Source organism: Talpa occidentalis, unplaced genomic scaffold (assembly GCF_014898055.3).
Source record: "Talpa occidentalis isolate TD23 unplaced genomic scaffold, MPIMG_talOcc4v2.1 talOcc4.3, whole genome shotgun sequence".
Classification (NCBI taxonomy): Eukaryota; Metazoa; Chordata; class Mammalia; order Eulipotyphla; family Talpidae; genus Talpa; species Talpa occidentalis.
The window spans coordinates 110008392-110033889 of NW_023603184.1; the positions used below are offsets into that span (position 1 = coordinate 110008392).

General features: G+C 36.6%; 2 protein-coding genes across 2 annotated transcripts in view; one reads left to right on the forward strand and one right to left on the reverse strand.

The window, feature by feature from the left end:
* The window catches only part of ITGA4 (integrin subunit alpha 4), a 79997-nt gene extending 54517 nt beyond the window's left edge, over positions 1 to 25480 (forward strand). The window contains exons 18-28 of the mRNA XM_037523657.2: positions 9522 to 9672; positions 11773 to 11868; positions 12520 to 12599; positions 12977 to 13066; positions 14940 to 15030; positions 17045 to 17152; positions 17902 to 18027; positions 18905 to 19024; positions 21119 to 21217; positions 21549 to 21668; positions 22315 to 25480. Of these exons, the coding sequence (XP_037379554.1) occupies positions 9522 to 9672; positions 11773 to 11868; positions 12520 to 12599; positions 12977 to 13066; positions 14940 to 15030; positions 17045 to 17152; positions 17902 to 18027; positions 18905 to 19024; positions 21119 to 21217; positions 21549 to 21668; positions 22315 to 22404 (1171 nt within the window). The 3' untranslated portion in view covers positions 22405 to 25480. The remainder of the gene's footprint in view (positions 1 to 9521; positions 9673 to 11772; positions 11869 to 12519; positions 12600 to 12976; positions 13067 to 14939; positions 15031 to 17044; positions 17153 to 17901; positions 18028 to 18904; positions 19025 to 21118; positions 21218 to 21548; positions 21669 to 22314) is intronic.
* CERKL (ceramide kinase like) overlaps positions 22859 to 25498 on the reverse strand; it is a 104353-nt gene continuing 101713 nt past the window's right edge. The window contains exons 12-13 of the mRNA XM_037523660.2: positions 25072 to 25250; positions 22859 to 24319 (exon numbers count right to left, since the gene is read on the reverse strand). Coding sequence (XP_037379557.1) covers positions 24238 to 24319; positions 25072 to 25250 — 261 coding nt within the window. The 3' untranslated portion in view covers positions 22859 to 24237. The remainder of the gene's footprint in view (positions 24320 to 25071; positions 25251 to 25498) is intronic.

Consider the following 25498-nt stretch of genomic DNA (forward strand, 5'->3'; position numbering starts at 1 on the left):
CACATATGGTAGCAACACTTGAATGGCTCATTGCAGCATTTAATCTAAATGCTTGAGTTTCCTTTCCCCCCAATTCATGGGACTTTTCCCTCTGAAGGTGGAATACTTACAGTTGCTTAGCCACGTCGTGCCTTCCTGAGTCAAGGTTTCCTAGGTAAAGCCCCTTCTCCCCCCAGCTACATAAACTGAAGTTGCCCTATGCCCCAGTCCCATAGTACCTGAGCTCACCACTGTAATGTCTGTCTCCACACTGTGTTGTAAGTTGCTTCAAAGTGGAGTCCCTTCTTTTTTGTCACCAGCTCCTAACACAATGCCTGAAATGTTGTAGGTAACTAATAGATGTTTGCCAGAAATGGAACAAGATCCTAAGAGAAATAGCATGTATGACCAGATGAGACTCAGCTGGTGGAGTTAGCCTTAGAAAAAAGTTAAGATTTTCTTTATCTTAAGTATCTGTGAAAAGATGTTTGATATTAAGAAATCTTAATGTGGAAGGAAGGGAAATATCGAGAATTCATAGATGGTCAAGATAAAAAGCTAGCTTATATATGGAAAGTGAGGGCCTTGAGGGATTTGGGAACTAGAACAAAATGGGGGAAAATTCAGAATAGCTGTTAAGATAAACAGGGTAGGAAGTCAACTAAAAATGAGTAAAAAGGTTGACAAACAATGTTGTGTACCCTGCTGGGGTGAGATCACATATGGCAGAGAATAGATTAATTATTTCATGTCAGCAATGCCAGTATAGCCTTAAGCATCCACAGTTTGAGGGCCAAGAAGCGCCCTAACCTATTTGATTGATAATTGGACTTTATATACTTAAATTATCCAGATTGGCTGCCTGTATAGCCCTAAAACAATGACTACTAACTTTGTGCTTTGTGTCACAGCATGAAATGTGGTTCCTTTGTTGATTTATTAGTTGAATAATTTATAATCATCATTTTCCTGTATGTATTTTCTTTCTGAAATGTTTACTTTTCTTGGTGTTTTCCTAAAATGCTCAGTTTCCTTATTGTTTTTGCCATTCTAGACCTTAGATAGGAAGAAAAGTTGTGTGTGGAGTTGTTTATCTAAGCTATAAAAAAGGAGTGTTTTCATATTCTTAACTCATACACTTCTGCTGGGGGCTTGTCACCTTTTATTGCAATCCCTGTGGGCTTTGAGAAAATGACACATTGACCTTTACATGGAAAAATTACTAAGAATGCTTCTTTTCTTCAGAATGAAAATACATCTTATTTAATTAAGATGCATTACTTTTCATTTAATCAAATTGTTTGCTTTTCCTTAATTGAATATGTATTTTATCACAATAAGAAATTACACAGTCTATTTTGAATTTTTAATTTGAAGAGATAATATATGTCTTAGTGGAACTAAGTCCACTCTGTTTTCAAATGGCAGCCAACAGAGTGCAGGGCAGTGTTTCTCAAATTGTGTTCCTTGAGTCACCTTCATGAGAATCACTTGCAATGTTTGATAGAAATGCAGTTTCCTTTATCCCAGACCATACAGATCAGTATCTATGGAGACATGACCAGAAATGTTCATTATTTATAAGCCTCCAAGTGGTTCTTACCACACTAAAATCTGAGAATCAATGTGATAGAGTGGTTAAGAATTTCATTTTTGTTTTTTGTAGCTTTTTTCTTACATCATGGTTAATTTTTAGACAGTATTTGATTTCTCCCCTCATCCTGTAGTTCTCCCACAACACTATGATTCATCACCACAGTTCCTTATGCTCGTCCCTCCCCTATTTGACCCTTATCCATATCTCCTACTGCCTTGCTGTTTGCCTCAAATCTATGGTCAGCTTGCAGGTTTTGTGGTTTTTCTGATCCTTTGTTTGGTTTCTCTATACTCCCCATTTAAGTGAAACCATTCAATATAGATCTTTTTCCTTCGGACTTATTTTGTATAGCATAATCCCTCCCTGGTCTGTTCATGTTGCTGTAAATGGTATTAGTTTGTCTTTCTTGATCACTGAGTAGGATTCCATTGTGTATATAGACCACATATTCTTGTCCATTCATCTTTTGGGGGGCATTTAGGTTGTTTCCACATCTTAGCTATCGTAAATAGTGCCGCAATAAACATAGGGGTGCAGGTTTCCTTTTGGATTAGTGTTTTTGTGTCCTATGGGTAGATTCCTAGGAGTGGAATCACTGGGTCCTTAGGGTAGATCCATTTTTAGTGTTTTTGAGGAACTTTCATGCATCTCTCCATAGTGGCTGGATCAATTTGTGTTCCCACTAGCAATGTTGTTTTCCTCACCAGCATTTTTTGTTTGTTTTTGTTTATTTTTATGGGCCATTCTCACAGTTGTGAGGTAGTATCTCATTGTGGTTTTGATTTGCATTTCCCTAATAAGTGATGTTGAACATTTTTTCATATGCCCATTGGCCATTTGCCAATTTCTTTTTTGGAAAAGTGTATTTAGCTCTTCTGCTCGTTTTTTGATTGGTTTGTGTGCTTTGCTTTTGTTGAGTTGTGTGAGCTCTTTGTAGATCTTTGATATCTGTCCCTTATCAGTTGTATGGTGTGCAAAAATTTTCTCCCATTCAGTAGGGTGTCTCTTTGTGTTGGTTGCTATTTTTGTTATATAGAAGCTTTTTAATTTTATGTAGTCCTAGTTTATATTCTCCTTTGTTTTGCATGCTTCTAGAGATGTGCCCTTAAAGATGTTTCTGAAGCTTATGTCATGGAGTGTTTTGCCTATGTTTTCCTCTATATATTTCATGGTTTCTGGTCTTACATCCAAGTCTTTTATCCACTTTGAGTCGATCTTTGTGTACAGTGTGAGATAGTCTAGTTTCATTCTTTTGCATATGACAGTCCAGTTTTCTCAGCACCATTTACAGGCCCAACCTTCAAACTATATTATAAGGCCATAATAATAAAATCAGTATAGTACTAGAACAAAAACAGATACATAGAACAATGGAACTGAATAGAGAGCCCAGAAGTAAAACCACATATATATGGTCAACTAATATTTAACAGAGGCGCAAAGAATATACATTGGGACAATGGAAGTCTCTTTAGGAGTTTCAGTTTTGAAGTCAAAATAACCTGGTTCAAGTTTACCAACCATTTTCTAGCTGATTTAATCTCAGTGAAACCTCTTTCCCCTTTGATAAAGAGATAGTTTTTACTGTGTAAAGTTGTTTTAAAGAGAAAATGCAATAATACAGGCCAAATGCAACAAACAAAACCTGGCACACATGAAGGTTCAATAAAAGTAATTTTTGATACATTATGATTTTAATATATATAGATCATGATAAGTTTTAGTTTGGTCATAAATTGAAATTTTGCCAATAACTTCTAAACTTTTTCTATATACTTTCCAGCCTTCTTCCCCAGCTTGTTGTTTTTTTATATCCTGGGGGTGCTCAACAGGTTTTAGCCTTATGAGATTTACAGTATCATGAATGCCAGTGCAAAGTACAGTAGGAACACCACACCTTTTGTATCAATTAGGGAATTTAAAGGCTTTTTTTAATGCAAATGATCACTTATTTCAGGAATTTCCTAATTCCTGAAAACCCTTCTATTTACCTTTTCACACCCACAGTGAGAGGTTCTCACAAGCTGCTTTGCATATTAAATTATAATGTATTAGACAAAAATTTGCTTCTCCCACTAAAGTGTCCTCTCTCTACTCAGTAATAATAGGCAATATGTTCTATGCACTCTCCTGACTATAACTCTACAGACGCCAGTGGCATTTATGTGCCCCAGAGCTGTAGACCTGCTCTAGGTAAATGTATGTACTTAGTAAAGGACATGAATTTCTGAACACTGCAGTAGTAGACTGCCAACCACAAACTAAGCAGCACTTATGCAGTCTGTCCTATTTTTCTAAGTTGAGCTTCCTCCCCAAATATAAAGTCTCAGAAAAATCAACTATATTCAAATGTACTGCCACTGTAAAATGAAAATTAACACACGCAATTTGATCAAGATTACAAATATGGAAGGCACTTGCCATTCCATCAGCAGTTTGAAATCAAATCTTTATATTGTCAACGTAAATGACACTCCTATGCCTCAGTCCGTGCTTCCGGGTAAACCATGCAGGCTTTTCCTGAACAACTGCTCCTATCAATTAAGAATGCTTTCAACTGCAAGCAACAGAATATTTGACTAATAGTGACTTAAACAATAATGGCATTTAATTATTTTGCATACTAAGCAGTCTGGAGGAGGTGCTTTCAGGCTTAGTGTGCAGCTCCTGAAACTGGATACTCATGGTCATCTTTCCACTTCTCTTGGCTTTTGCCCTGTGATCACCAGAGGTAGCAGTGCCCAGGGACCTGACAAGAAATAGGAAGCAAGAGCAAAATTCTATGTCCTCTCAATGCTGCCTAAGACAATTCCAGGCACTTAGCAGACTTCTGATTAACCCAGTCTGTGTCCCATGCTCACTTTAAATCTACCCCAGTGAAGGAGAATGGTGAGATTTTGATCATATTATGATTGATCATAACCTTTCCCTGAAGCTGAACAAGGACCTTGTCTTCTGTGTTATCGGGGGAGTTCTACCTGAATAACCTGGGGTTCTGTTAGTAGCTAAGAAAGGAAATCACTGTTGCAAGACAGTGACCTATGAACAACATCTGCCACTAAACTGGTACCCCAAAACAGCAAATCTAACAAATCCTTCATTTTGAAAGTGGAGGTGATAGGAATAATTTCCTCACTAATGTCAGAGCTTGGGGACGATGAGTTATATGCTTTATACACTGACACATGCTAATACTAGTTCAGTCTTCCAGTTCATGTTCTTTGGCTGTGCTCCTCTGGACCTCAGTGAGTTTGCCTGTATTTAATAAAGCCTTTCTAGATGTCAGGTAACTGGTGTATTAATGAGAAATTTCTAATGCTTTCTTTTTTCCTCAAGTCAATAGTAAAGAGAAAAGAAGGTAACATTTTACTCGGGCCTATTGACTTACTGCAGGTACCTTGACACAAGTACACATCAGTTTATGTTATATTTGGTCTCAGCATCTTGATTAAAAACAAGTTAGTAACAAAGCATTAATTCATTTTATCGAGACAAACTGCATTCATTAGGCTAAGACTCTGGGGAGCATTTCTTGCAAAATAAAACAATATCATTCACTCAGGAAAAAACAGAGCGTACTATTGAAATACATCATTTTTCTATTTTTCCTCTTTCACTTATTAAGTTATGATTCTGTATGTACACAGTACTTTCATTTGTTTAAATTATGTGGATTCTAGGCTGCTTTGTAAATTTCAAGTCTGCATTATGCATGTTTTAATGAAGAATGAACTATGGTTCCCGGGGAAAGCTCTGGTTCAGTCTTGTCGCACTTCCAGATGTGCACCTGGTCCTTTATTATGTCTCACATAAAAAGCTGGTGGGTATCTTCCCGATGGCACCTTGTTAATGAATCAAGATACGGTAAGATGTATGTAAAAAAAGGAAGTAGAATCATAATTATGGTAATGTAGCAAAATAGCTTAAAAATGGAAAATAAACCAGGAGTCTAGCTGCTGAAATGTGAACATTGTGTTTCTCTTTAATTTGCTGTTGTCTTGGAACCTAGCTGTTTATGCAGTGCTTTCACCTTCTGTTGCTTGTCTAAGTGCCAACTTCTTTCCCAAAGGTGTTCAGTGACTAATGCTTTGGTTCCAAGCCAGAATATTTTATAAATGTCTATTTCTAGGCAGCTCTTCTACAAGTCTTAATTAAACTTTAATGTCAAGCTGAAGTTTACTTTTAGAACCTCTTAGGTTCCTTTAGTTGTAACATGATTATAGAACAGTAGGGGGAATGTAGGACAGCCTTGTTGCCACACGTTTTCTCTCTGCCATTTAACGCAGTGCTACCAAGCAGATGTGTTCCTACCATAACACAAAGGTTTTCAACACAGACATAAGTAAGTTGCAGCCATCCCCTAAAATGTAGGGAGAAATAGCATACTATCAAGCGTCTTTCACCTGGAAATGATAACCATGCTTTAGAATAACTGCTTTGCTTATTACACATCCTTCAAGAAATGATTTCTTAAATCCAGAGATCTGAAGCTAGAGAAGCTGCATATGAACATGTTCTCATTCCTTTCTTCTCAGTGTCTTGAGTATCAGTCAAGGAGCTCTGACTCTGGGGAGGGGGTCACTTCTTCCTAATGGTGTGTCATACTGTGTGAAATAATGAAACCTCTATTGTCAGAATATGGAGCTTTTAAATGCAGTAATAGTATATGTTGTGCTTATTTTGAAATTTATTATACTCAACAGCTTGCTCTATGGCAGAGAGCATTCTTCATGAGAAGACAAGTAGTAACTATGTTATTTTTTGTGGGAAAGTGATGTCTGTGTCTTCTACTCCGCTCTGTCATGGTGGCACCAAGGCAGCCCATAACCCGCAGAGGTCTGAATGTGCGTTTTAGGAAACATCTCTAAACTCTCACACAGTGGCTCCAAGTATGCTTGCTTTTACTCTACACTGTGGAACATTTCATCTTTTGTCATTTAAATATAGCTCCTTGAAGTATGGTGTGTTCTGTTAATTATATGCAGTTTGTTAATATAATTTAAGCTGATTGCTAAAATTAGCCTGACTTAGAGATTTTGAGGAATTAAAATCTGGGTTAAAATTCTGGATTAAAAAACTGTACATTTCACTCTGCTCATTGATAGGGCAACTGATCCAACAGAATTACATACTTGAGTTCCTCACAGGAATATAATAGCTCCAAAGTAGAATTGCCAAAGTGGGATAAATTCACCAATGAAATTAAACATTGTACAACTCTATGCATTGATATAGCTTGATCTTACACACATAATCTTGAGTAAAGAAAAGCTAAAACTCAAAGATGACATATTCTGTGGTTCTATTTATATAAATTATAAAACCAGGCAAAGACAGTCTGTACTAGGAAAAGCAAGATGGTAGGTGGGGCAGCAACTGGAGGGGCACAAGTGTTGGTGATGTTTTCTTTGGTCTGGGTCTTGATTTCCTGCATGTATTCGGTTTTAAAAAATTTACCGAGTTGTATATTTAGGATAGTGCATTTTTCTACATGTGTGTTCTGCCTTGGTAAATAAGTTGAAGATGGAAAAAATCAGGATAAGAGGAGAAGAACTTTTAAGTGACCTGTTTGTTCAGTTTCACAAAATTGTATTAGAGGCATACAGGTGGAGAAACATTCCCAAACTTTGTAACCTGTGTGTATATTCTGATGTTCGTGAGAATTAATAATTTTACCTCTCAAAAACTATACCTCTCTCTATGACTGAGGTTACCATGAATTGTATTGCTCCTAAAACATTGGTTGTATTGGCTGGGTACAGAGCACATGAGTGGTATAGATGTTCCTTATCTTAGTGTCACTTTTAGGATTTGTGTATCATCACAGAACAGATAAATATAACTATAATTCGACAGAATTTATAATGATGAATTCATGAAGTTTTAGCGAACATGTATCCAATAGTTTCCCCAATTTTCCCCCATGTGTTCCTTTAGTGTTACCCAAACCTCTTTAATGTTTGATACATTTAAATACCAATTGTATTTTTGAATACTCCATTGCTAGACCCTGAGAAAACAATGATAATAGTCATGACCCATCATCTCTCCAGAACAATGTAGTCTAGTGGTGAGAAAAACCAGATTGTGGAAATAATGTTTTATAGAGCTGCCCTAGGTACTCTGGAAGAAGCCACCATCTGACTTTGGTTAGGGGGAATGCTAGGCTGGGTAAAAACTGTAAAACTTTCAAGAATTTGATGTTACCATTAAACTGAACCTTGAAGAACAAGTACAAGCGAGGCAGATGCATCAAGAGGAAAGATGTTAAAAGTCGAGGAGCTGCTGGAAGTAGGGTTTGAACACACCTGTCTAAAAGCAAGTGAGTGGTGCAGAGGAAAGTGACACAGAGGCTAGTTCTTGAAAGCCTCATTTGTCATGCCAATGAGTTAGACTCTTTCTTGAAGGCACTGCAGGATATTAAGCAGGCACATTTACTTTCTGGAAAGTGACCCTCTTTGGTATGTGAAAACTGGATTGGAGAAGGATTTGAGAAAGCATTAAGGGTATAATCCAAGTTAAGTTCAATCATGAGCCTAAATGCTTTATTTAGAGTTTTATTAATTCAAAGAGTTTTTTTTTTTTTTTTAAACTTCATTCAGCTCACCCTATGTAATAAGAATAGAAAAGCAAGAAACTACATGCCTTTGACACCCCAGGCAAAAGTGGTTCCCTGCCCTGGTCTCCCAGAGTCCTTCATTCATAAACTTTCCCTTGTATTTATACTCATGTACATTTATGTCTGTCCTTTACTAGACAAGCTCTATAATGGTGGAAACTTTTTCAAGGCTATTTTTGTACCAAAGTTAATAAACATAATGATTTACTATACAGGAGCTTTTATGTTCAGTTTGTCAGTCATGCATCTTCTGGTAATGCTTAAAAGCAAAAATTTTTAAACCCATTCTTAAACTCTGTCCTTAATCATATCCTTCTCTGGTTGATCTAATTATTTAAAAAAAATCTACCATTGAATATCTAAAAACATCTGTTTATGATGAAAGCTTACAGAATCATAACATGCTGTATCCTGAAAATTTTCTTTTGTGTTCATTACTTCTAATCCTTTAATAGGGAGAATAAACTGTGTAGGTTAAGAGTTTTCATTGACCTTGAGACTTGAGAATATTCTAGCAGTGGGTCTTGGCTAAATTCCTTAAGCCTCAAGTCCTAATATATAAATGTGTTGTGAGAATATCATAGACTGTACATAACCCAAATCTTCACTGAATGGTAGTTATTACAGATGGGGTGACTGAGGCTAAAAGAGGCTAAGTGAGCCCTCCTCCCTCAGAAGAACTAGGGATAGAGCCAGAACTTAAATCTGAGTTTACAGCAGCCTGCTCACCTTCTCCACCGAGCAGTGAAACATTTCTGCAATTCTGTTGGTCTAGTTATTGGTAGAGGTACCCGGCACACCTTAAGAAATTCTAAGCCCACACATTTTAGTTGGACTTGTTTTCTGTACATAGTAGTCCTCGATGATGACAGGCTCAGTTCTACCTAAACAGTTTCTATTTTGATGGAAATTTTCTCTCTCTTCTCTTCTCCTAGTTCCCTCTATTCCCCTCCTCCTTCTCCTTGGTTTCTTGGTTTCTGTGGCAGCTAGTTTCAGTCTATTGAAGGATTTTTTAAGAAGAAAGAAATGTGCTTTGCTTTTAGAAAAACATTGTGAAATAATGAAGAAAAACTTAAAATTATAGAAAGCAGAAGTTAAACTGGAAAGAAAACCGAAAGCAGTTAAGTTTAATGGTAACTATTTAAAAGCCTGTTCTTGGGAAATATTTCAAAGCTATGGGGAACTGAGTTCTTTTTTAACATGGATTTTCATCTACTTTCTTGGAGTTATTTCCATGGTTTTTCCAAATCAGTATTTTATTTGAGGATAAATGAGATGGGATTTTTATTTCCCAGCTACAACTAAATAATACTACTTAATTTTCAGGCCACATGAAAACAAAACCTATCTTGCTGTTGGAAGTATGAAGACATTAATGTTGAATGTATCTTTGTTTAATGCTGGAGATGATGCATATGAAACAACTCTGCATATCAAAGTGCCCTCCGGTCTTTATTTCATTAAGATTCTAGATCTGGTAAGTATCAAAAACAAGCCTAAATACCCAACAATAGAGGAATAGATCAGAAAAATCTCTCTCTCTCTCTCTCTCTCTCTCTCTCTCTCTCTCTCTCTCTCTCTGTGTGTGTGTGTGTGTGTGTGTGTGTATGTGTGAAATATACAATGGAATATTACCCAGTTGTGAAAAAAAGAATGGATTCTTGCTATTTGTGACAATATTGATTGAACTGGAGAGGATAATACTAGTAGAAATGAGTCGAAGGAGAAAGGCAAATACAGGACGGTCCCACTTACCTGTGGAGTACAGGAAAACATAACAAAGGTTCAGGCAAAACCAAACAAAAAAAAAACCTTTACCATCAGACTGAAATTTAGGCAACTAGATGGTGAGTGTGAGAGGGAAGGGGCCCCAAGAAACACGGTAGAGGATTATTTGGGGTACTGATGGTGGACAGGGTGTGAGAATATACATTTGTAGAGGTAGCGGTTAAATTATAACCCTCAAACCTCAAAGCAGATATAATGATGTAAACCTACTTTACCTCAACAAACCAAAACCATAATAGCATGATACTATGATATTATACTTAATTAAAAAAATAGATAGGGGGCCTCCCTGGTGGCACAGCGGTTGAGCGCTGGGTTGCGAAGTTGCCCGCAGCCTCTGCAGTGCCGGTTCGATCCCCGGCTGCTCCCCGGCCACCAGAGGAGGGCCCCTCATGGCGTGCAGACCTCCCCTGCCGCCCGCTGCTCCCCTCAGCAGTGTACTTCGGTCCCTTTGCCTGCTCTGCTCCCTGCTCTGGCTCTGGTGAATTCTCTCACCCTCCCACGATTCTGACTGTACCCAGTGCTTGTATGTGTAAATCAATCTATCAATAAATCTTTAAAAAAAAAATAGATAGGTGGTATAATTTCCTTCAAATTGAAGTATGAATGCTTGGGTTTTAGTCTTAATACTAGGGTTATCACTTGGGCTTCCATTGATTTTAAAAGTTCCTCCATACTCCTGATCAAAATGGCAAGTTCCTTGGGGTCTAACTGAGCTCGAGTCAACTTCCTGCCCCCAAATATTGCTATGAGTGAAATAATTGTTCAGTTGTCCAAGAAGCTTCTTGAGTGCCACTGCTTTTCTCACTGGTACACCCTCCTTTAGGGCTGTGATAGTCCTCATGGTGGGGGGTCACTGCACACCCACTATTGGTCTGCCATACTGGGCTTTCCAGAGTTACTGCTCTGCATTTGAAATTTACACTGTCCAGCTGTCAAAGGATCTCCAAAATGGCAGAATCAGCCATCCTCCACAAATTCTGAAATCCTGATAGCTAGATTGCAGAACAAGTTTCTCATTTCCTGAAAACTTATTTTTTTTTAATCACTGTGCTTCAGTCATGAGCATTTAAATCCATCATGGGATTTCATAAGGTTGAATAGGTATTTATAAGGTTGAATTTCAAAAAGAAATGCCTCAAATGCTTTCTCTTTTGAGCCTCTCTATTCTTTATCATATTATCCATCTTTTATCCAGAGACCATTTCTTCACACTAAGGGCATTGAAAACATTGATTTCTCACAGATAAATATCTATTACCCTTTTTCTTAAGATTATTTATTTCCTATTTGCAAAGGTAAGAAGAAACAAATATTCTGGGAAATTTTCATCTATACACATACACATGGAAATGTATCCTTCCTTGAATACTTGAGTATGTATGTATTGAACTTACATGTATCTTATTGCTAATAGTTTATATACAGTTACCTTTAACACATTATCACCTCCAAGCCAGAAAAGGACCAATGAAAAAATGGAGCTTCTGAATTCCTTGTCTCATGATTTTTCAAGGAACTAGGCCTTGGATTAAATAGAGAATGTACAAACATGGATGAAAGCCACAAGTCAGGAATAATTCTGTGGAGAATGTATGCTAATATTAGAATAAAGCTATACACATATATTTCTATCATTTATTTATACTCAAAAATAAAACAGAAAATCATCTTCCAGGAAAGCAAATTCTTCAGAGATGATCTTCTTTTCAAAAACCACCCTTAAACATATGTTACAAAATTCTTGTTCCTCTCACATCTAAACCAGTTGCTTCAATTTTCCCTTTAGGAAGAGAAGCAAATAAATTGTGAAGTAACAGACAACTCTGGCATAGTAAAACTTGACTGCAGTGTTGGTTATATATATGTAGATCATCTATCAAGGGTAAGCACTTAGTATTTTAAGTTTTTACTAACAAGAATGTAACTTTTTTTCTATATTTAAGCTACATACAAAATTATAAATTTTAACTTGGGGTGAGTAGCTTAGTGGTGAAATAAAATTAAGGCCACTGGGCTTGAGATCTTTAAGCTTGTGTTTATATTCTTGGCAATGTTCACTGTTCAAAGTGGGAGGGGGGACATGTTTATGTCAAGATGGGCATGTGAGTGTGTCAATCACAATTCTGCTCCCTGTCTCGCCCTTACTCAACACTCCCCCACCCCACCCCAGGTGGCCCTGTCTTCCAGGCATGTTACCTCTGCTATATAAAAAAGGTGTTTCTGGCAAGAGTCCTCGCTCAAGTTGTTAAAGCATCTCTAATTTTGTCAGTCTGGACCTGCCTGTCTTTACATTCAAAAGAGGCTTTGTCTCTGAATATCACTTGTGGAAACGCTGGTGTTTTAAGATTGCCACTAACTCAGCAGCTTCTCTGGAGCTAGCACCTGGTGTAGGGACTAGCCAATGCCTATAAAAACAGTTTGATTCTGCATTTCACAGACCATAAGATGTTACAAAAATTTTAATTTTTAAATTCAAATTATAGAATGTGTACTTCAGATTATAAAAAGGGGCTTTCCCTATGTGATTTTACAGGTAGACGTTAGCTTTCTCCTGGATGCAAGTTCACTCAGCAGAGCAGAAGAGGACCTCAACATCACAGTGCATGCCACCTGGTATCTTTTGTTGTGAAAAATAATTGTACTAAAGGAGGTGGACCCATCCTGGGAGGGGTGGGAGACTTTAGGGGAACCATGAGCCCGTGTTCTATTGTCTGCAATAGAAAATTTCGCTTACAAGATTCAAGAAACCACCAAAAAAAAAAAAAACCCTCTAGCCAGCATAGAAGTAAATAGCAATTTAAATAATGAGAGCAAATTTCTTCCAGGCTTGTCATTAAAAATTTTTACTACCACTTCTGCTTTTACTTCTACTCGCCAAAAAGCACTATTGCAGATGTATTAAGTATACATGGCATGTAGTAATGATTTCTCTCTAAGATGATTTCTGTGCTGGATGGAGTCTAATAGGGTGTTTTTTGTTTTATTCATAGTGAAAATGAAGGGGAAATGGACAATCTGAAGCAAAATAAAGTGACTTTAGCAATTCCTCTGAAGTATGAGGTTATGCTAAGTGTTCATGGGTAAGTAGATAGAGAACTCCCCTACAGTTGAATTCAATTATTGGTCGAAACCATCTTTTAAAAATCTTTGTAAAGGAATTAAAAAGATCCTATGCTGTAACTATCTCTTCATAATTACCTTGGTGTTAATAGTTCCTTGCTTAGTGTCTTATTATTTTAATCCACAGTATAATCATCACTTAGACCAAATCGAACTAATGCCAGCTAGACTAGATTTCTTACTGGAAGAGCCCTATAAGCCTTTCAGCTATGTGGTAGGCAGGCCAGGACCCCTGGCCTTGGGTAGTGTGCATTTTACATGATTATACTCAGTGGTCATGGCCAGAGTGACATTCAAAGATGCATGGGCAGGACCAAATCACTTCTCTCCAGAACCTGTGTCAGCCCCTGTGGCAAATAGATTGAGAGGTGAGGGGCAGCTGCAAGGGACTCTTCTCCACTCCTTATTACCTAATTTACAGAGTTCTTCACCCACAGTGACAGAGCCCGCATTCACTGATTCCTCATGAGTTTAGTAATTGTTGGTGTGAATTCTTCTGTTTCAAGAATGAATGAATGAATGAATGAATGAGATATTAAGGAAACTTTTAATGGTTTTACTTGGAATTATATAAGCTTATTTTATTTATTCACACAAGAACTGGGGTACAGGCCAGAGGCATAGGGGGTGAGAGGATTCACCAGCGACAGAGTGGGGAACAGAACAGTGGCAGACTGACCAAAATACACTGCTGAGGGGAGCAGCGGGCGAGTCAGGAGAGATGCCGCGTCATGTGGGTTGCTCCCTGGCAGGCCAGGGATTGAACTCATGCTGCAGAGGCTGCGAACAGTTTCTTAGGTTGCGTCTTAACCCCTTGTGCCACCAGAGAGGCCCCATATATAAACTTATTTTAAAACCACATTTTAAAAGCAAAACATAGACAAATGGAAGATGAGCTTTTCTTATTGCTCTAAGTATAAACCATATCTAAAGATGGAATAAATCATAAAAATGTCAGTGTTTGAAACTAGTGGAATGACGTATCAAGTGTGTAAGATAAATCCAGCAAAGGAGTTGGAGAGAAAGCCATTCAAGTGGTAAGCAGGACTTAGAAAGTCAGTGGGTAAGCAAGAAAAAGCTAATGGTGTATAGCATGTTGTCTGATTTTGAATGTTTTGCTCACTTTCCCTTCTTGCATATCTTGTTATTTTGTGCAAGGAATGCTCTGCAACTATTAAACTACCTAAATGGAAACCATTTGAATATTTCTAATTGCTTTCCTGTGAAATGGGCTTCTCATTTGATATTACCTGCCCAATATGAGCAACTTGTTGAGTTAGTATTTCTCTAGGAGAATATCTCCTAAAGTTTAATACCTACTGTATATGTCTAACCACAAGTAAAAGAGCACCAAGCTTGTATTCTAACAAAAATTTACCACACTCACTAGTTTTTAACTCTTTCCCAAGACTTGGGGTTCATTCATAAGTAACCAGCAGGAATCACGGAATGTGAACAAATTAATAGGCAAGATAAAGATATAGGGAAGATATTGGAACTCTAGGGAAAAAGGATTTTCTCATAATTTTCTAATTTACATCAACCATTTAAGGATTAACAAGGAAGGAATGGTAAGCTGAATGTACCAGGCAATGATGGAAAGACAAGGAGATGCTGTCACTCTAGTCCAAGCACTGGGTTTTCTCATATTATTACAGTTTACTGAAATGCTTATCTTACAAAGAAACCAAAAGTACCCCATGGTGTTTAGGAGAAACCTATATTCTGGTTATGGCATAATTAAAAGATATGCTATACTCCATTCTAAAAAGAAAAACTTGTATCTAATACCTCATCAAATGAAAAGGTGAAATTAAGTTTGTTTTTTATTAGGTTCGTAAATCCAACTTCGTTTGTGTATGGACCAACGGAGGAAAATGAACCTGAAATGTGCATGGAGGAGAAAATGAACTTCACTTTTCATGTAAGTTGCTTGTCTTGATATTTGTAAGAGGCTGAGAGAATACTGACTCATTGCAGAGCACGGCATACAGCTGTGATGTCCCTCAGTCAGGGTGATCAGGACCCCGATGGAGGGTATGAGGGGGTGGTAGCAAAAGGAAAAGGCTACATATAACTTTTCCTCTGGGGATTATGTTCTTTTTCTCTCATTTGTCTTGTCCCTGCTACTGAAGTTTACCCCTCCTTACAATGCAAGTTGTAAAGAGCAAGAAGGAATAGAGGTGATACTAAAAAGGCAAAGTTACTAGAGAAGCTAAACCGGTTAGAGATGCATGCTGAAAGCATGATATCTCCAGGTGCAAATCAGAACTCTGCTTGGATCAAGCTTCACACAAGCCTTAACATGGCCATGTAAAGTAAACGCTTACTTCAGCTTCTCCATTCAGGGTCCACTTAGTCTTTCTTTCAGGCCAAAACAATATTCTGTGACAAATGATGCTTCTTTTTTAAATATTAAATAAAAAATTAAAAAGTAGACTACTATCATCATCCAGAAGTAAAATATTGTAATTGAAAGCTAAGTATTCATGTAAAACATTTTTTACTGTCAACCAGCTTTTTGGTGCAGCATGGATATTGATGATGAGTAAACAGAGATAATGGCCACAAAAATATTGTTGGAACCAAAAGTACTGTCCAAACATTGAGGTATATAAGAATCCATAGAGTATGCATGAATGTGGATAAGATACATGATATTTGGTAAGGCAGTGCTATTCAGAATGCCTATCAGATCTGTTAATACAAAATACAAATTCCTGGACCCTGCCCCATATCTATGGAATAATGACCTTGAAGTCCTACTGAGACTAAAAGTACATTCATGTTTTTATTACCCTAGTGCTAAAAAAATATAGCTTCCACCTTGACATACCCACAAATTGTGCTGTTGCCCAATGTGAGCTGAACTCTAGAGAGCCTGTTTTTAATTTAAAATTAACAAGCGTCTTTAGTTAATTTCTAGTTATGATGGAGGGAGGGTGGTGAATGGAACCATAGATACTTCTAGTGTGTGGGCTTGGTTAAGTCCGTCCAATTATGGCATTTTTATAAGTCTAACTGTGATTGGGTGAACAATGGTAAAGAATGTTGTAGGTTAGGGGCCTCCCCGGTGGCGCAGCAGTTGAGCGCTGGGTTGCGAAGCTGCCCGCAGCCTCTGCAGCGCCGGTTCCATCCCTGGTCAACAGGTGAGGGTCCCACATGGCACACAGAGTTCTCCTGCCGCCCGCTGCTCCCCTCAGCAGTGTACTTCGTCACTCTGCCTGTTCTGCTCTCTGCTCTGGCTCTGGTGAATTCTGTTACCCTCCCGCGCTTCTGACTGTACCCAGTGCTTGTATAAATAAATAAATAAATCTTTTTAAAAAAAGAATGTTGTAGATTAGATAGATTTGCTGTCATCAGGAAGACCTTGTCCAAAGGTCTGGGCACTGCTGGATACCCATTGCTCACGTTGCCCTACAGCAGCTAGAACCTGCTACAAAGCATGGACACTCTTTTCATCCATGTCGTATGTTTTCAAAAGTTGCAAATCTGAATCAGGTCATTTAAATGCTGTGGCACATCTCTTGTCTGACTATATTGGTTTAAGCTCTCAGAAGGAGAACTCTTGGCTCATTTTCTTTTGGGGGGGGGGAGGGAGATCTGCAATCTTTACATTTATCAGCAATAATGAAATATCTATTCTTTTAGTCATTATGATTAAAAACTTGCATGTTCTCTAAAAACTTTTTGACTTTCTAATTACATTAGCATTGTAAGTACTCTGAATTAAAATGCAGTTTACACAGTGATCTCCCCAAATCACTCGGTGCTGAGAAGTAAACATCATAGGAATTAGAGCACTTTGGTTTTGGTAATCCTGTACCTCTTTAACTTTCACCTTGTATATAATAAGAGAGATTAGCATTTTCCTTAGTTGGTGAATAATAAAATATTGGTTCACCTAGTTGGATAATTGTAAAATTTTTCTTTCTCAGGTTATCAACACTGGCCCTAGCATGGCTCCAAATGTCAGTGTGGAGATAGCAGTGCCAAATTCAATTATGCCCCGTACCCATGAGCTATTCAACATTTTGTATGTCCAGGTAAAACTTTCCTTTCTTCTAAATAGTATTCCTGAAGTGGAGAGTTCTGTACATTTATTTTCAATCATACTTGATCTAAGCTCTGAATTTACCATGCACTTGTTGAGTATACTTGAATTCTATAGATTGCATTAGAACTACAGGAGTACAGTGAAACCTCTGGATCTGATCTCTACAATAAGAGGTCTCCACCATCTTCAGTACATTTGTGATATGGAAAAGTAATATAATTGATAGAAATCTCCTTAAAACTTGAGACTGCTGTTGAAGAACCAGTACTTAAAAGCCAGTATTTATGTACTGATGATTCTATTAGAATTGTTTTTACCTTCCCAGCTTCAAGACAAGCAATCAAATAAACTTGCTAAGGAGGTTTGAGTTCTAATATTTAAAATATTACTTGAATTAGAGTTAAGTGGTAAGATATGCTGTCATAACATATGTTGTATCTAGAGCCAAAGAAATGTTTAATTTCATGGTAATGTTCAAATGTCCATTTTCACGTTGTACTTATTTCCAAAAGTTTAAAACTATTTGATCAGTTTAGAGCTTATATTCTTCTTTAAAATTTTGCCTTTTGCCATGGAGATTTAATATCTCCCCTGAAAATTGTCAATATTTTCACAATTTCAGATGTAGTGTATATTTTAGAAAAGATAATTAGGAAATTGGAACTTTTTAAATCATGTTGCTTTTATTCTATCCAATGTTGAATGAGATTTATTTTTTTTTGCTTTCTATCTTTATAGACTAGTGTTGGAGAATGCCATTTTAAGAATTATCAAAGAGTGTGTACATTAGAACAGCAAAAAAGTGCATTGGAGACCATGAAAGACATAGTCATGTTCTTTTCGAAGACTGATAAGATGCTATTGGTAAGTTTGTTGTGTATAGTATTTGCTGTTAAATACTTAAAACCAAGCATTAATGGGTTTGAGCTATCAACTGAGGGTAGAAGAGAAACAATCAGGTAATGTTTGTGTATGTGAAAAACGGATATGATTTCAGGGTTTAAATAGACCCATGGTAAATTTGGGTTTGAGCTATCAACTGAGGGTAGAAGAGAAACAATCAGGTAATGTTTGTGTATGTGAAAAACGGATATGATTTCAGGGTTTAAATAGACCCATGGTAAATTTATACTATGCAGTTTATTTGTCTAACAAATGTCCATTTTGCTCAAGACAGACATTATAGTAGACCCTTCATAAGCTCAAGATGCTATCTTCAGTTGAATAGCCTTAAATTTTCACTTTTGTTTTCCTTCATGAATTCAATACAGCGGGAACACTACTAAGGAAGTAATCTTTTGACTCTGATTAGGAAGCATGTTTAAAATCTGTCAAAATGTTAAGTTCATGAAAATAATGAAAGCACATGCTCCAGTTCAAGTACTTTGTTTAAAGCAGGGAATGTTGTAAATGCCACTGAGGGGAGATTTTTTTAATTCCATGTAAAATGTTTTAGCCATCTTTTTTAAAAAGTAATGAAATTTTGGACCTCCCTGGTGGCAGAAGGAGTTGAGCGCAGTGCTGTGAAGCTGTCTGCAGCACCTGTTCAATCCCTGGTGCTGTCTTGCCTGGTGCTCCTCTTAGCAGTGCACTTCAGTCTATCTGCCTGTTCTGTTCCCTGCTCTCTCTCTGGTGAATCCTCTCACCTCTGGCCTGTACCCCAATTCTTAAAATCATAAATAAATAAACTATATTAAAATTTTATTATTTTTTTAAAAAAAGATTTATTTTTTTTTCCAAGTCCTGCTTGAAAGTTGACCCATATTGTTTAAGTTTCTTATGCAATTTTGGAAAAATGGAGAGTGGAAAAGAAGCCAGTGTTCATATTCAGCTGGAAGGCCGACCATCCCTTTTGGAAATGGTGAGTTTAAAATAAAATGACAACTGTATGAATAAGTTCAGCTAGAATCTACAATTTCAATCATGTTATAGGTAGAATGGTTTGCATGGAAGCATTCAAATAATTGAGAAATAATATGGAGTGAAATCCAAACTGTTTCTACTTACCAGTTCACCTGTGAATACAATGACTAATAATAATTCAGTAATTAAAAAGATACGGCTCTAAAATAGGCTCTGGAGTAATTAGATTTCACAAAGCATGCCCAGCTGGGTATTGATTAAATCCAAGAAAGTGGCTACATTTAATGACTTTAAGAAGTAGTTTAGTTACTATATATTTATTTTGTTATGGATAAGGTCTTTTTAGGAAAACTTTGAAAGGTTGAAGTTCCCAAAGTACACATTTTTTAATTTAAATTTTATTTCTATATTCCCCATACAATTGCAACCCCCTTATTTTGACCCCAATTCCTCCCCTCCCTTTACCCCCCATAGAGTGTCTCTGGTTCATAGTTGTTTGTTGATTTTGATTTTTACTTTCTTATAGTATTCTTTTTCCTGGGGCCTTATTTAAGTTTTCAAGATTCCTGCTATGAGTGAGACCATCCGGTATTTTTCTTTTTCTTTCTGGCTTATTTCACTGAGCATGATCCCTTCCAGCGCCATCCATGTTGCTGCAAACTGCACGTGTTTATCTTTTTTGAATGCTGAGTAATATTCCATGGTGTATATGTACCACATCTTCTTGATCCAGTCATCTATTTTTGGGCATTTGGGTTGTTTCCAAAGCTTAGCTATTGTAAATAGTTCTGCTTTAAACATAGGCATGCAGGTGCTCTTTGGAGTTGATGTTTCTGTGTCCTTTGGGTAAATACCTAGGAGTGGAATTGCTGGATCATATGGACGCTCTATGTTTAGTAGGTCCAGAAATCTCCACACAGCTCTCCATAGTGGTTGGACCAGTTTGCACTCCCACCAACAGTGCAGGAGAGTTCCTTTTTCTCCACAGCCTCGCCAACATTTGTTGTTGCTAGTTTTTTTTAACAAAAACAAAGAGAAACCCCACCGACTGGGAGAACATTTTTGCACCCAACACTAATGATAAAGGACTGATCACAAAAATCTGCAAAGAGCTGATGAGACTCAACAACAACAAAGAAAATAATCCAGTCAAAAATGGACAGAAGAGCTAAAAAGAAACTTCTCCGAAGAGGAAATGCAAATGGCCAACAGGCATATGAAAAAATGTTCAACATCACTTGTAATCAGGGAAATCCAAAGTACACATTTTTGACAAGTACTTTGGAAAGTATTTTATCTGGAATCGTTATTTACTCCCATAGATGATAAATATGGATAATCTCTTTTTAGAACTTTCATAGATTAAGTGGAATACCTTTTATAAAGTACTAATGTGCATAGCAGTTATTCTGTTAAGAGGAATATTGGAACTATGAGATGTCTGGTTTTGTGTGAAAGTTCCCATTATGCTAAAACATGTCATGGGACCATCAACTTACAGTTCAACTTCCTTAGATTGCATTCTTATACTCTAGAAGTCGAGGTTTCTCAACAGTGTAGTAAGCACTGCTGGCATATTGGACAGAGAATTCTTTGTCAGAGGCATCACAGGAGCAGTAGAGAATATTTAGCAGCATCCCAGCCTCTATTGGTAGCATGTCCTCCCAAGTCCTGATGGGGAGAAGGTATCTTTAGACATTGTTAACTGTCCTCTAGGGGACAAAAATATCCCTTTTGATGTACATAATACATTAAATACCATGTAAACATGGTAGTTTTTACTTTTAAATGTTATAGTCCTCTAAGAATCTAAAGACTGCATTCCCCAGTGAGTTTCGATTTGAAGGAATTTCTCATGTAACTTCAAAAATTCCTTAGAAGCTGTGGAGCTTGGAAATTTAAAGTCTGCATTAAATTAAATCTCTGAGCGCATTACAATATTAAGTATACAAAAAAAGTCCACTTTGAGGAAGAAAACTTTGGGGAAAAAAATTCAACATCCAGGGAAAATGCATGCACAGGTGACTAACAAATATTCAAAAGACTTCAATGAAATTACTCTGACTCTGGTGCTCTTTCTTACATTAAACAGGATGAGAGTTCAGCACTCAAGCTTGATATAAGAGCAACAGCCTTTCCAGAGCCAAATCCTAAAGTTATTGAACTGAACAAGGAAGAGAATGTTGCACACGTAAGATCAACATTTTAACTGAAATTTTAAGATTGCAGTGACAAAAGCATTGCTAGATTGTTAATGATCTCCTATTGAGTACCTAAGTCAAGAAAATAATGTTTTCCACAATTGGCAAGAGGAAATGACACAGCTCCTCTGGGAGGTGAACTTGGTAAAGTGGGGTGGAACCATGAAAAAAGCCCATTGTTTCCTGTGGCTATATTAGAACCAGAGGAAGAACAGGATTGGTGGGTGTTCTCGAAACAATTGGGGCTTGTGGGGGGTACTGCAAAGGAAATACAAGAAAGTTTTTAAAGTGATGGTTGTTTATGTTGGTTAATTTACTTAGATTCTGCTTGAAGGAGTACATCATCAAAGACCCAAACGTGTTTTCACAATAGCGATTGTGTCAAGTAGCTTGGTGCTTGGACTTCTTTTACTTCTATTGATTTCCTATGGCATGTGGAAGGTAAGCCTTTAATAATCAATATTAAAGTGCTCTAAATGCTGTTCTTGATTTTCCTCAAAGTCAATTTGTGGCTTTCAGAGTGCATGCGTAAGTACTGATTCACGTTTATCCTAAACTCAGTATTAAAGTCTTTCTAGAAAATAAGTTATCTTTTAAGAAGGAGTATTTTTCAACAAATGTTCAAAATAGAGGTGTAGTTTTGAAATACTTTAAAAAGCACTTGAAAGTGTCACTGAGATGCACTGGAGTAACAGCAAATGCTTTTTTTTAAAAAAAAGATTTATTTATACAAGCACTGGGTACAGTGGGAGGGTGAGAGTATTCACTCAAGCCAGAGGGGAGAGCAGAGTAGGCAGACTGACGAAGTACACTGCTGAGGGGAGCAGCGGGCGGCAGGAGAGGTCTGTGCGCCATGTGGGACCCTCGCCCAGTGATCGAACTGGCACTGCAGAAGTTGCGGGCAGCTTCGCAACCCAGCGCTCAACCGTTGCGCCACCGGGGAGGCCCAGCAAATGCTTTTTAACCCAGTATTTCCTAAGTTAACTTTCACTGATCACATGGGAAGCTGTTTAAAAATAATGTTGTTTAATGTGAGTATAATGTCCATAATAACTAAACACTAGTGACTGTGCAATGCTATTTTCAGGTTGGCTTCTTTAAAAGACAGTACAAATCTATTCTACAAGAAGAAAACAGAAGAGACAGTTGGAGTTATGTGAACAGTAGAAATGATTAAAGACTTCTTTCAAATTGCGAAAACTAATAACAACCTCAGGGTAAAGAAAACGTTTTTATCAAAAAATGTGAATTTTGCTCAGACTTCTGTGTTATTCTTTTACTCACGATTCTGTGACATCTGTGTAAAGGTAAATGGAAAATCCAGGCAGTGATTATACTGGAGAAAAAAATAACTGCAAAGGTAATATTTAATATATCCAAAGATAAATTTTCAACTGTTTAAACAAAAACACTAAAGTATTCACTCCATTCAAGGTAATTCTTCTAAGATACCTTAAAATAATGCATCTAAATTTGTTTTGGACTAGAAATATTGTCATTTTAAAAGAAATTACTTACTATATGTCTTGCCTTGGTAACTGCATTGGGTGATGGTTCATTTCAAATAATATTTGAGATTTGTTTGAAATATTTTCTAATGAATAAAGGAATCATTATTTTAAAAGGTTTATTTAGTATTTTACAAATCATGGCTGTTAGCGAGAAAAAATTAGACCAAATTTATACAGTGGTTTGAGCTTAATGAGATTATTTATGTATAATACAGAAGTTTTTTTAAGAATATATGTTCATTTAGGTGCAAGTTCTCCTTTGATACACTTTTTATTAAGGATAACTAGGAGTAAATTCACACCAAAAAAACCTCTGAAAACATTGTAAATATTGCACTTTAGCTGATATTTGAAATATAAATATACTGGCTTTATGTATAAAACATAACTGTACCTCACTAGCAATTTTTAAAAAGCAAAATTGCAAAGACCAGAATCTCATGTAAATTAGAATCTATAAAATATTTACAAGCAAATACACATAAGAGTTCTCTTCATGGAAATGGAGAAGCAAAATTCACTGTAAAAGTACAGATTTACACCTGCTATGCATTTTTAAGTTCTTTTGTTCATTAATGAAGTAGTCTCATCTTTAATTTGCAAGTACAAAAGGCATTTATTCTTTTATGGTAATATTTATTTCATCAGAATTGTCCTATATTCTTGTCTTTATAATTTTGAAAATCTGCCTCTTATATGGTGACCAGTGGGGAGTCTGACTGTTAGGCAGACCGCTGTTGGTGGAGGCTTTTCCCTAACTCCTGAAAGTTGATGTATTTGGTGGCTGGAGTGACAAGTGCTCGATTTGTGAAGGTGTTTGAGAGCTTGAGTGGCAAAAACCAATCACAGTGAGTTTGAAGGCTCTTAAACTCAGTGTCTCCACAGACAAAAAATCGAAAACTTTTCCTTAAAAAGCATCCATTAAAATATATGTCTCTCAGGAGAATGTATTGCACTATTGGTGGAAACCAAAACCAGTCCAGAACATCCTTGTCAGGTATGATCCCTGAAGAAATTTAAATGTGTTTCTTTTCCATTTCAGAAATTGCCAGATAACATAGTTCTCTACTGGGCGAGATTTTTTCCCAGTTAGATATGAACTGTAACACTACCTGTATTTAAAATGGTAGGTTTTTAAAATTGTTAAGAAAATCAGCCATGCTCAACTTTAATATTCACAAAAAATTGGGTTTTTTTGCAAATCATATCTTTTTTCAAAATATCTGTATAATTTTGAAATTTAGGTACCTTGTCAGTAACTCTTGGTTTGTTAATATTACAAGTGATGAATTCAAATCCTGGAAAATGAAAGAAGCTTTGTCTTTGGAATTCTCTACATTAAATATTGATATGTGATGATGATTAAATACCTTTCCTAAACCAGAATTTGTTTTTAAATCCTAGAAGCTAATTTTTAATATCAAAAATAGTGATTTTAAACTATTACAATAGCTATGCCTGTGTTTTTTCATATTAAAATTCTAATCTACACATTTATCTTATAAACAATTACATGTTACTTTGGAATCATTCATTTCTTCCATGCTTCCTCCATAAAGATTGATAAGTCTTGGATGCAGTCTATAGAGAAAAGAATATAAATGATTATTTTGTCAACCTATTTTACATGCGTACATGTGTTAAGTATGACACACATCTATTTACAAATTTTTTTTGTTAAAAAAATACAAATAATACAAAAATAAAATCTAATAGTAGCCAACGAACATGTATTCCATGGCAATGTATGAAATGGCTGCAATCTAGAAAAACAGAGGTCCTGATAAATCAGCCCTAGGGATTAGTACTATACATCTTTCTAAACCAACTTCCTTGATAATGTCCTTCATTGTCTGGGGAACGCTCACATTTAATAGGCTACACAACTCACCCCTGCATTTTTTTCCATCCATTGAGTGAGTAGTCATGCTTACCAAGAATATGTCTGCCTATTCCTAAACCTGTTTCTACATATTGCTATTATTTAATTAAATAATATGTAAAGTTGTTTCTATGCAAAGTACGCTGAATGCTTTAGAAGACTTGATAAAAACAAACTGTTGAACATGAAGCATTCCTTATGTGTGAAAGAAAATTGTAAAACACTGGGGCATTAAATTGTAACTATCTGCTACTAGGACGATTTCACAAGATTTAAGATCTTTATCTGTATATATTCTAAGAAGAGGTACACTTTTTTGTGCATGTGTCTTTTTTATGCTTCCCTGATTTACTAATTAAAACAATCTAGCCAACTGGCTAACTTCATAGTGACAAGAAGGTGACTTATGCTTACCGCTGGCCACCTAAAATGGTGAAGTAATTAGACTTACCGAACGTGGACCTCTGATGCAACTTCCATTAAATCACCGTCTACATTCCAAGGGAAACTCAACTCTGAAGCAATTTCTTGTGGTCTATCTTCTTCGCCTGGATTGTGCCCACTGGTAGTATTCCTTGGGTGAACCTTTACTTCTTCAACAGTGTAAGTCTCAACAAATGGAAAATTGAACTAAATAAAACAAATGAAAGTTCACTGCTCTCTCTCTCTGGCAATATCAACACAAATGCAGATGTTTTTATGCTTTGAAACTTTACTCATGCCTAGGGGTTTCTTTTCAGGAAGGAAGTTTTGTTGGGCGATTTAGTAATTGGTAAATACATTTCTGACAAGTAATGTATATGCAATAAAATAATTTTTCAATTAAAATATTGGTACAGAAGATTTATATATTCCACTGACTTCATTATTTTGTGAAT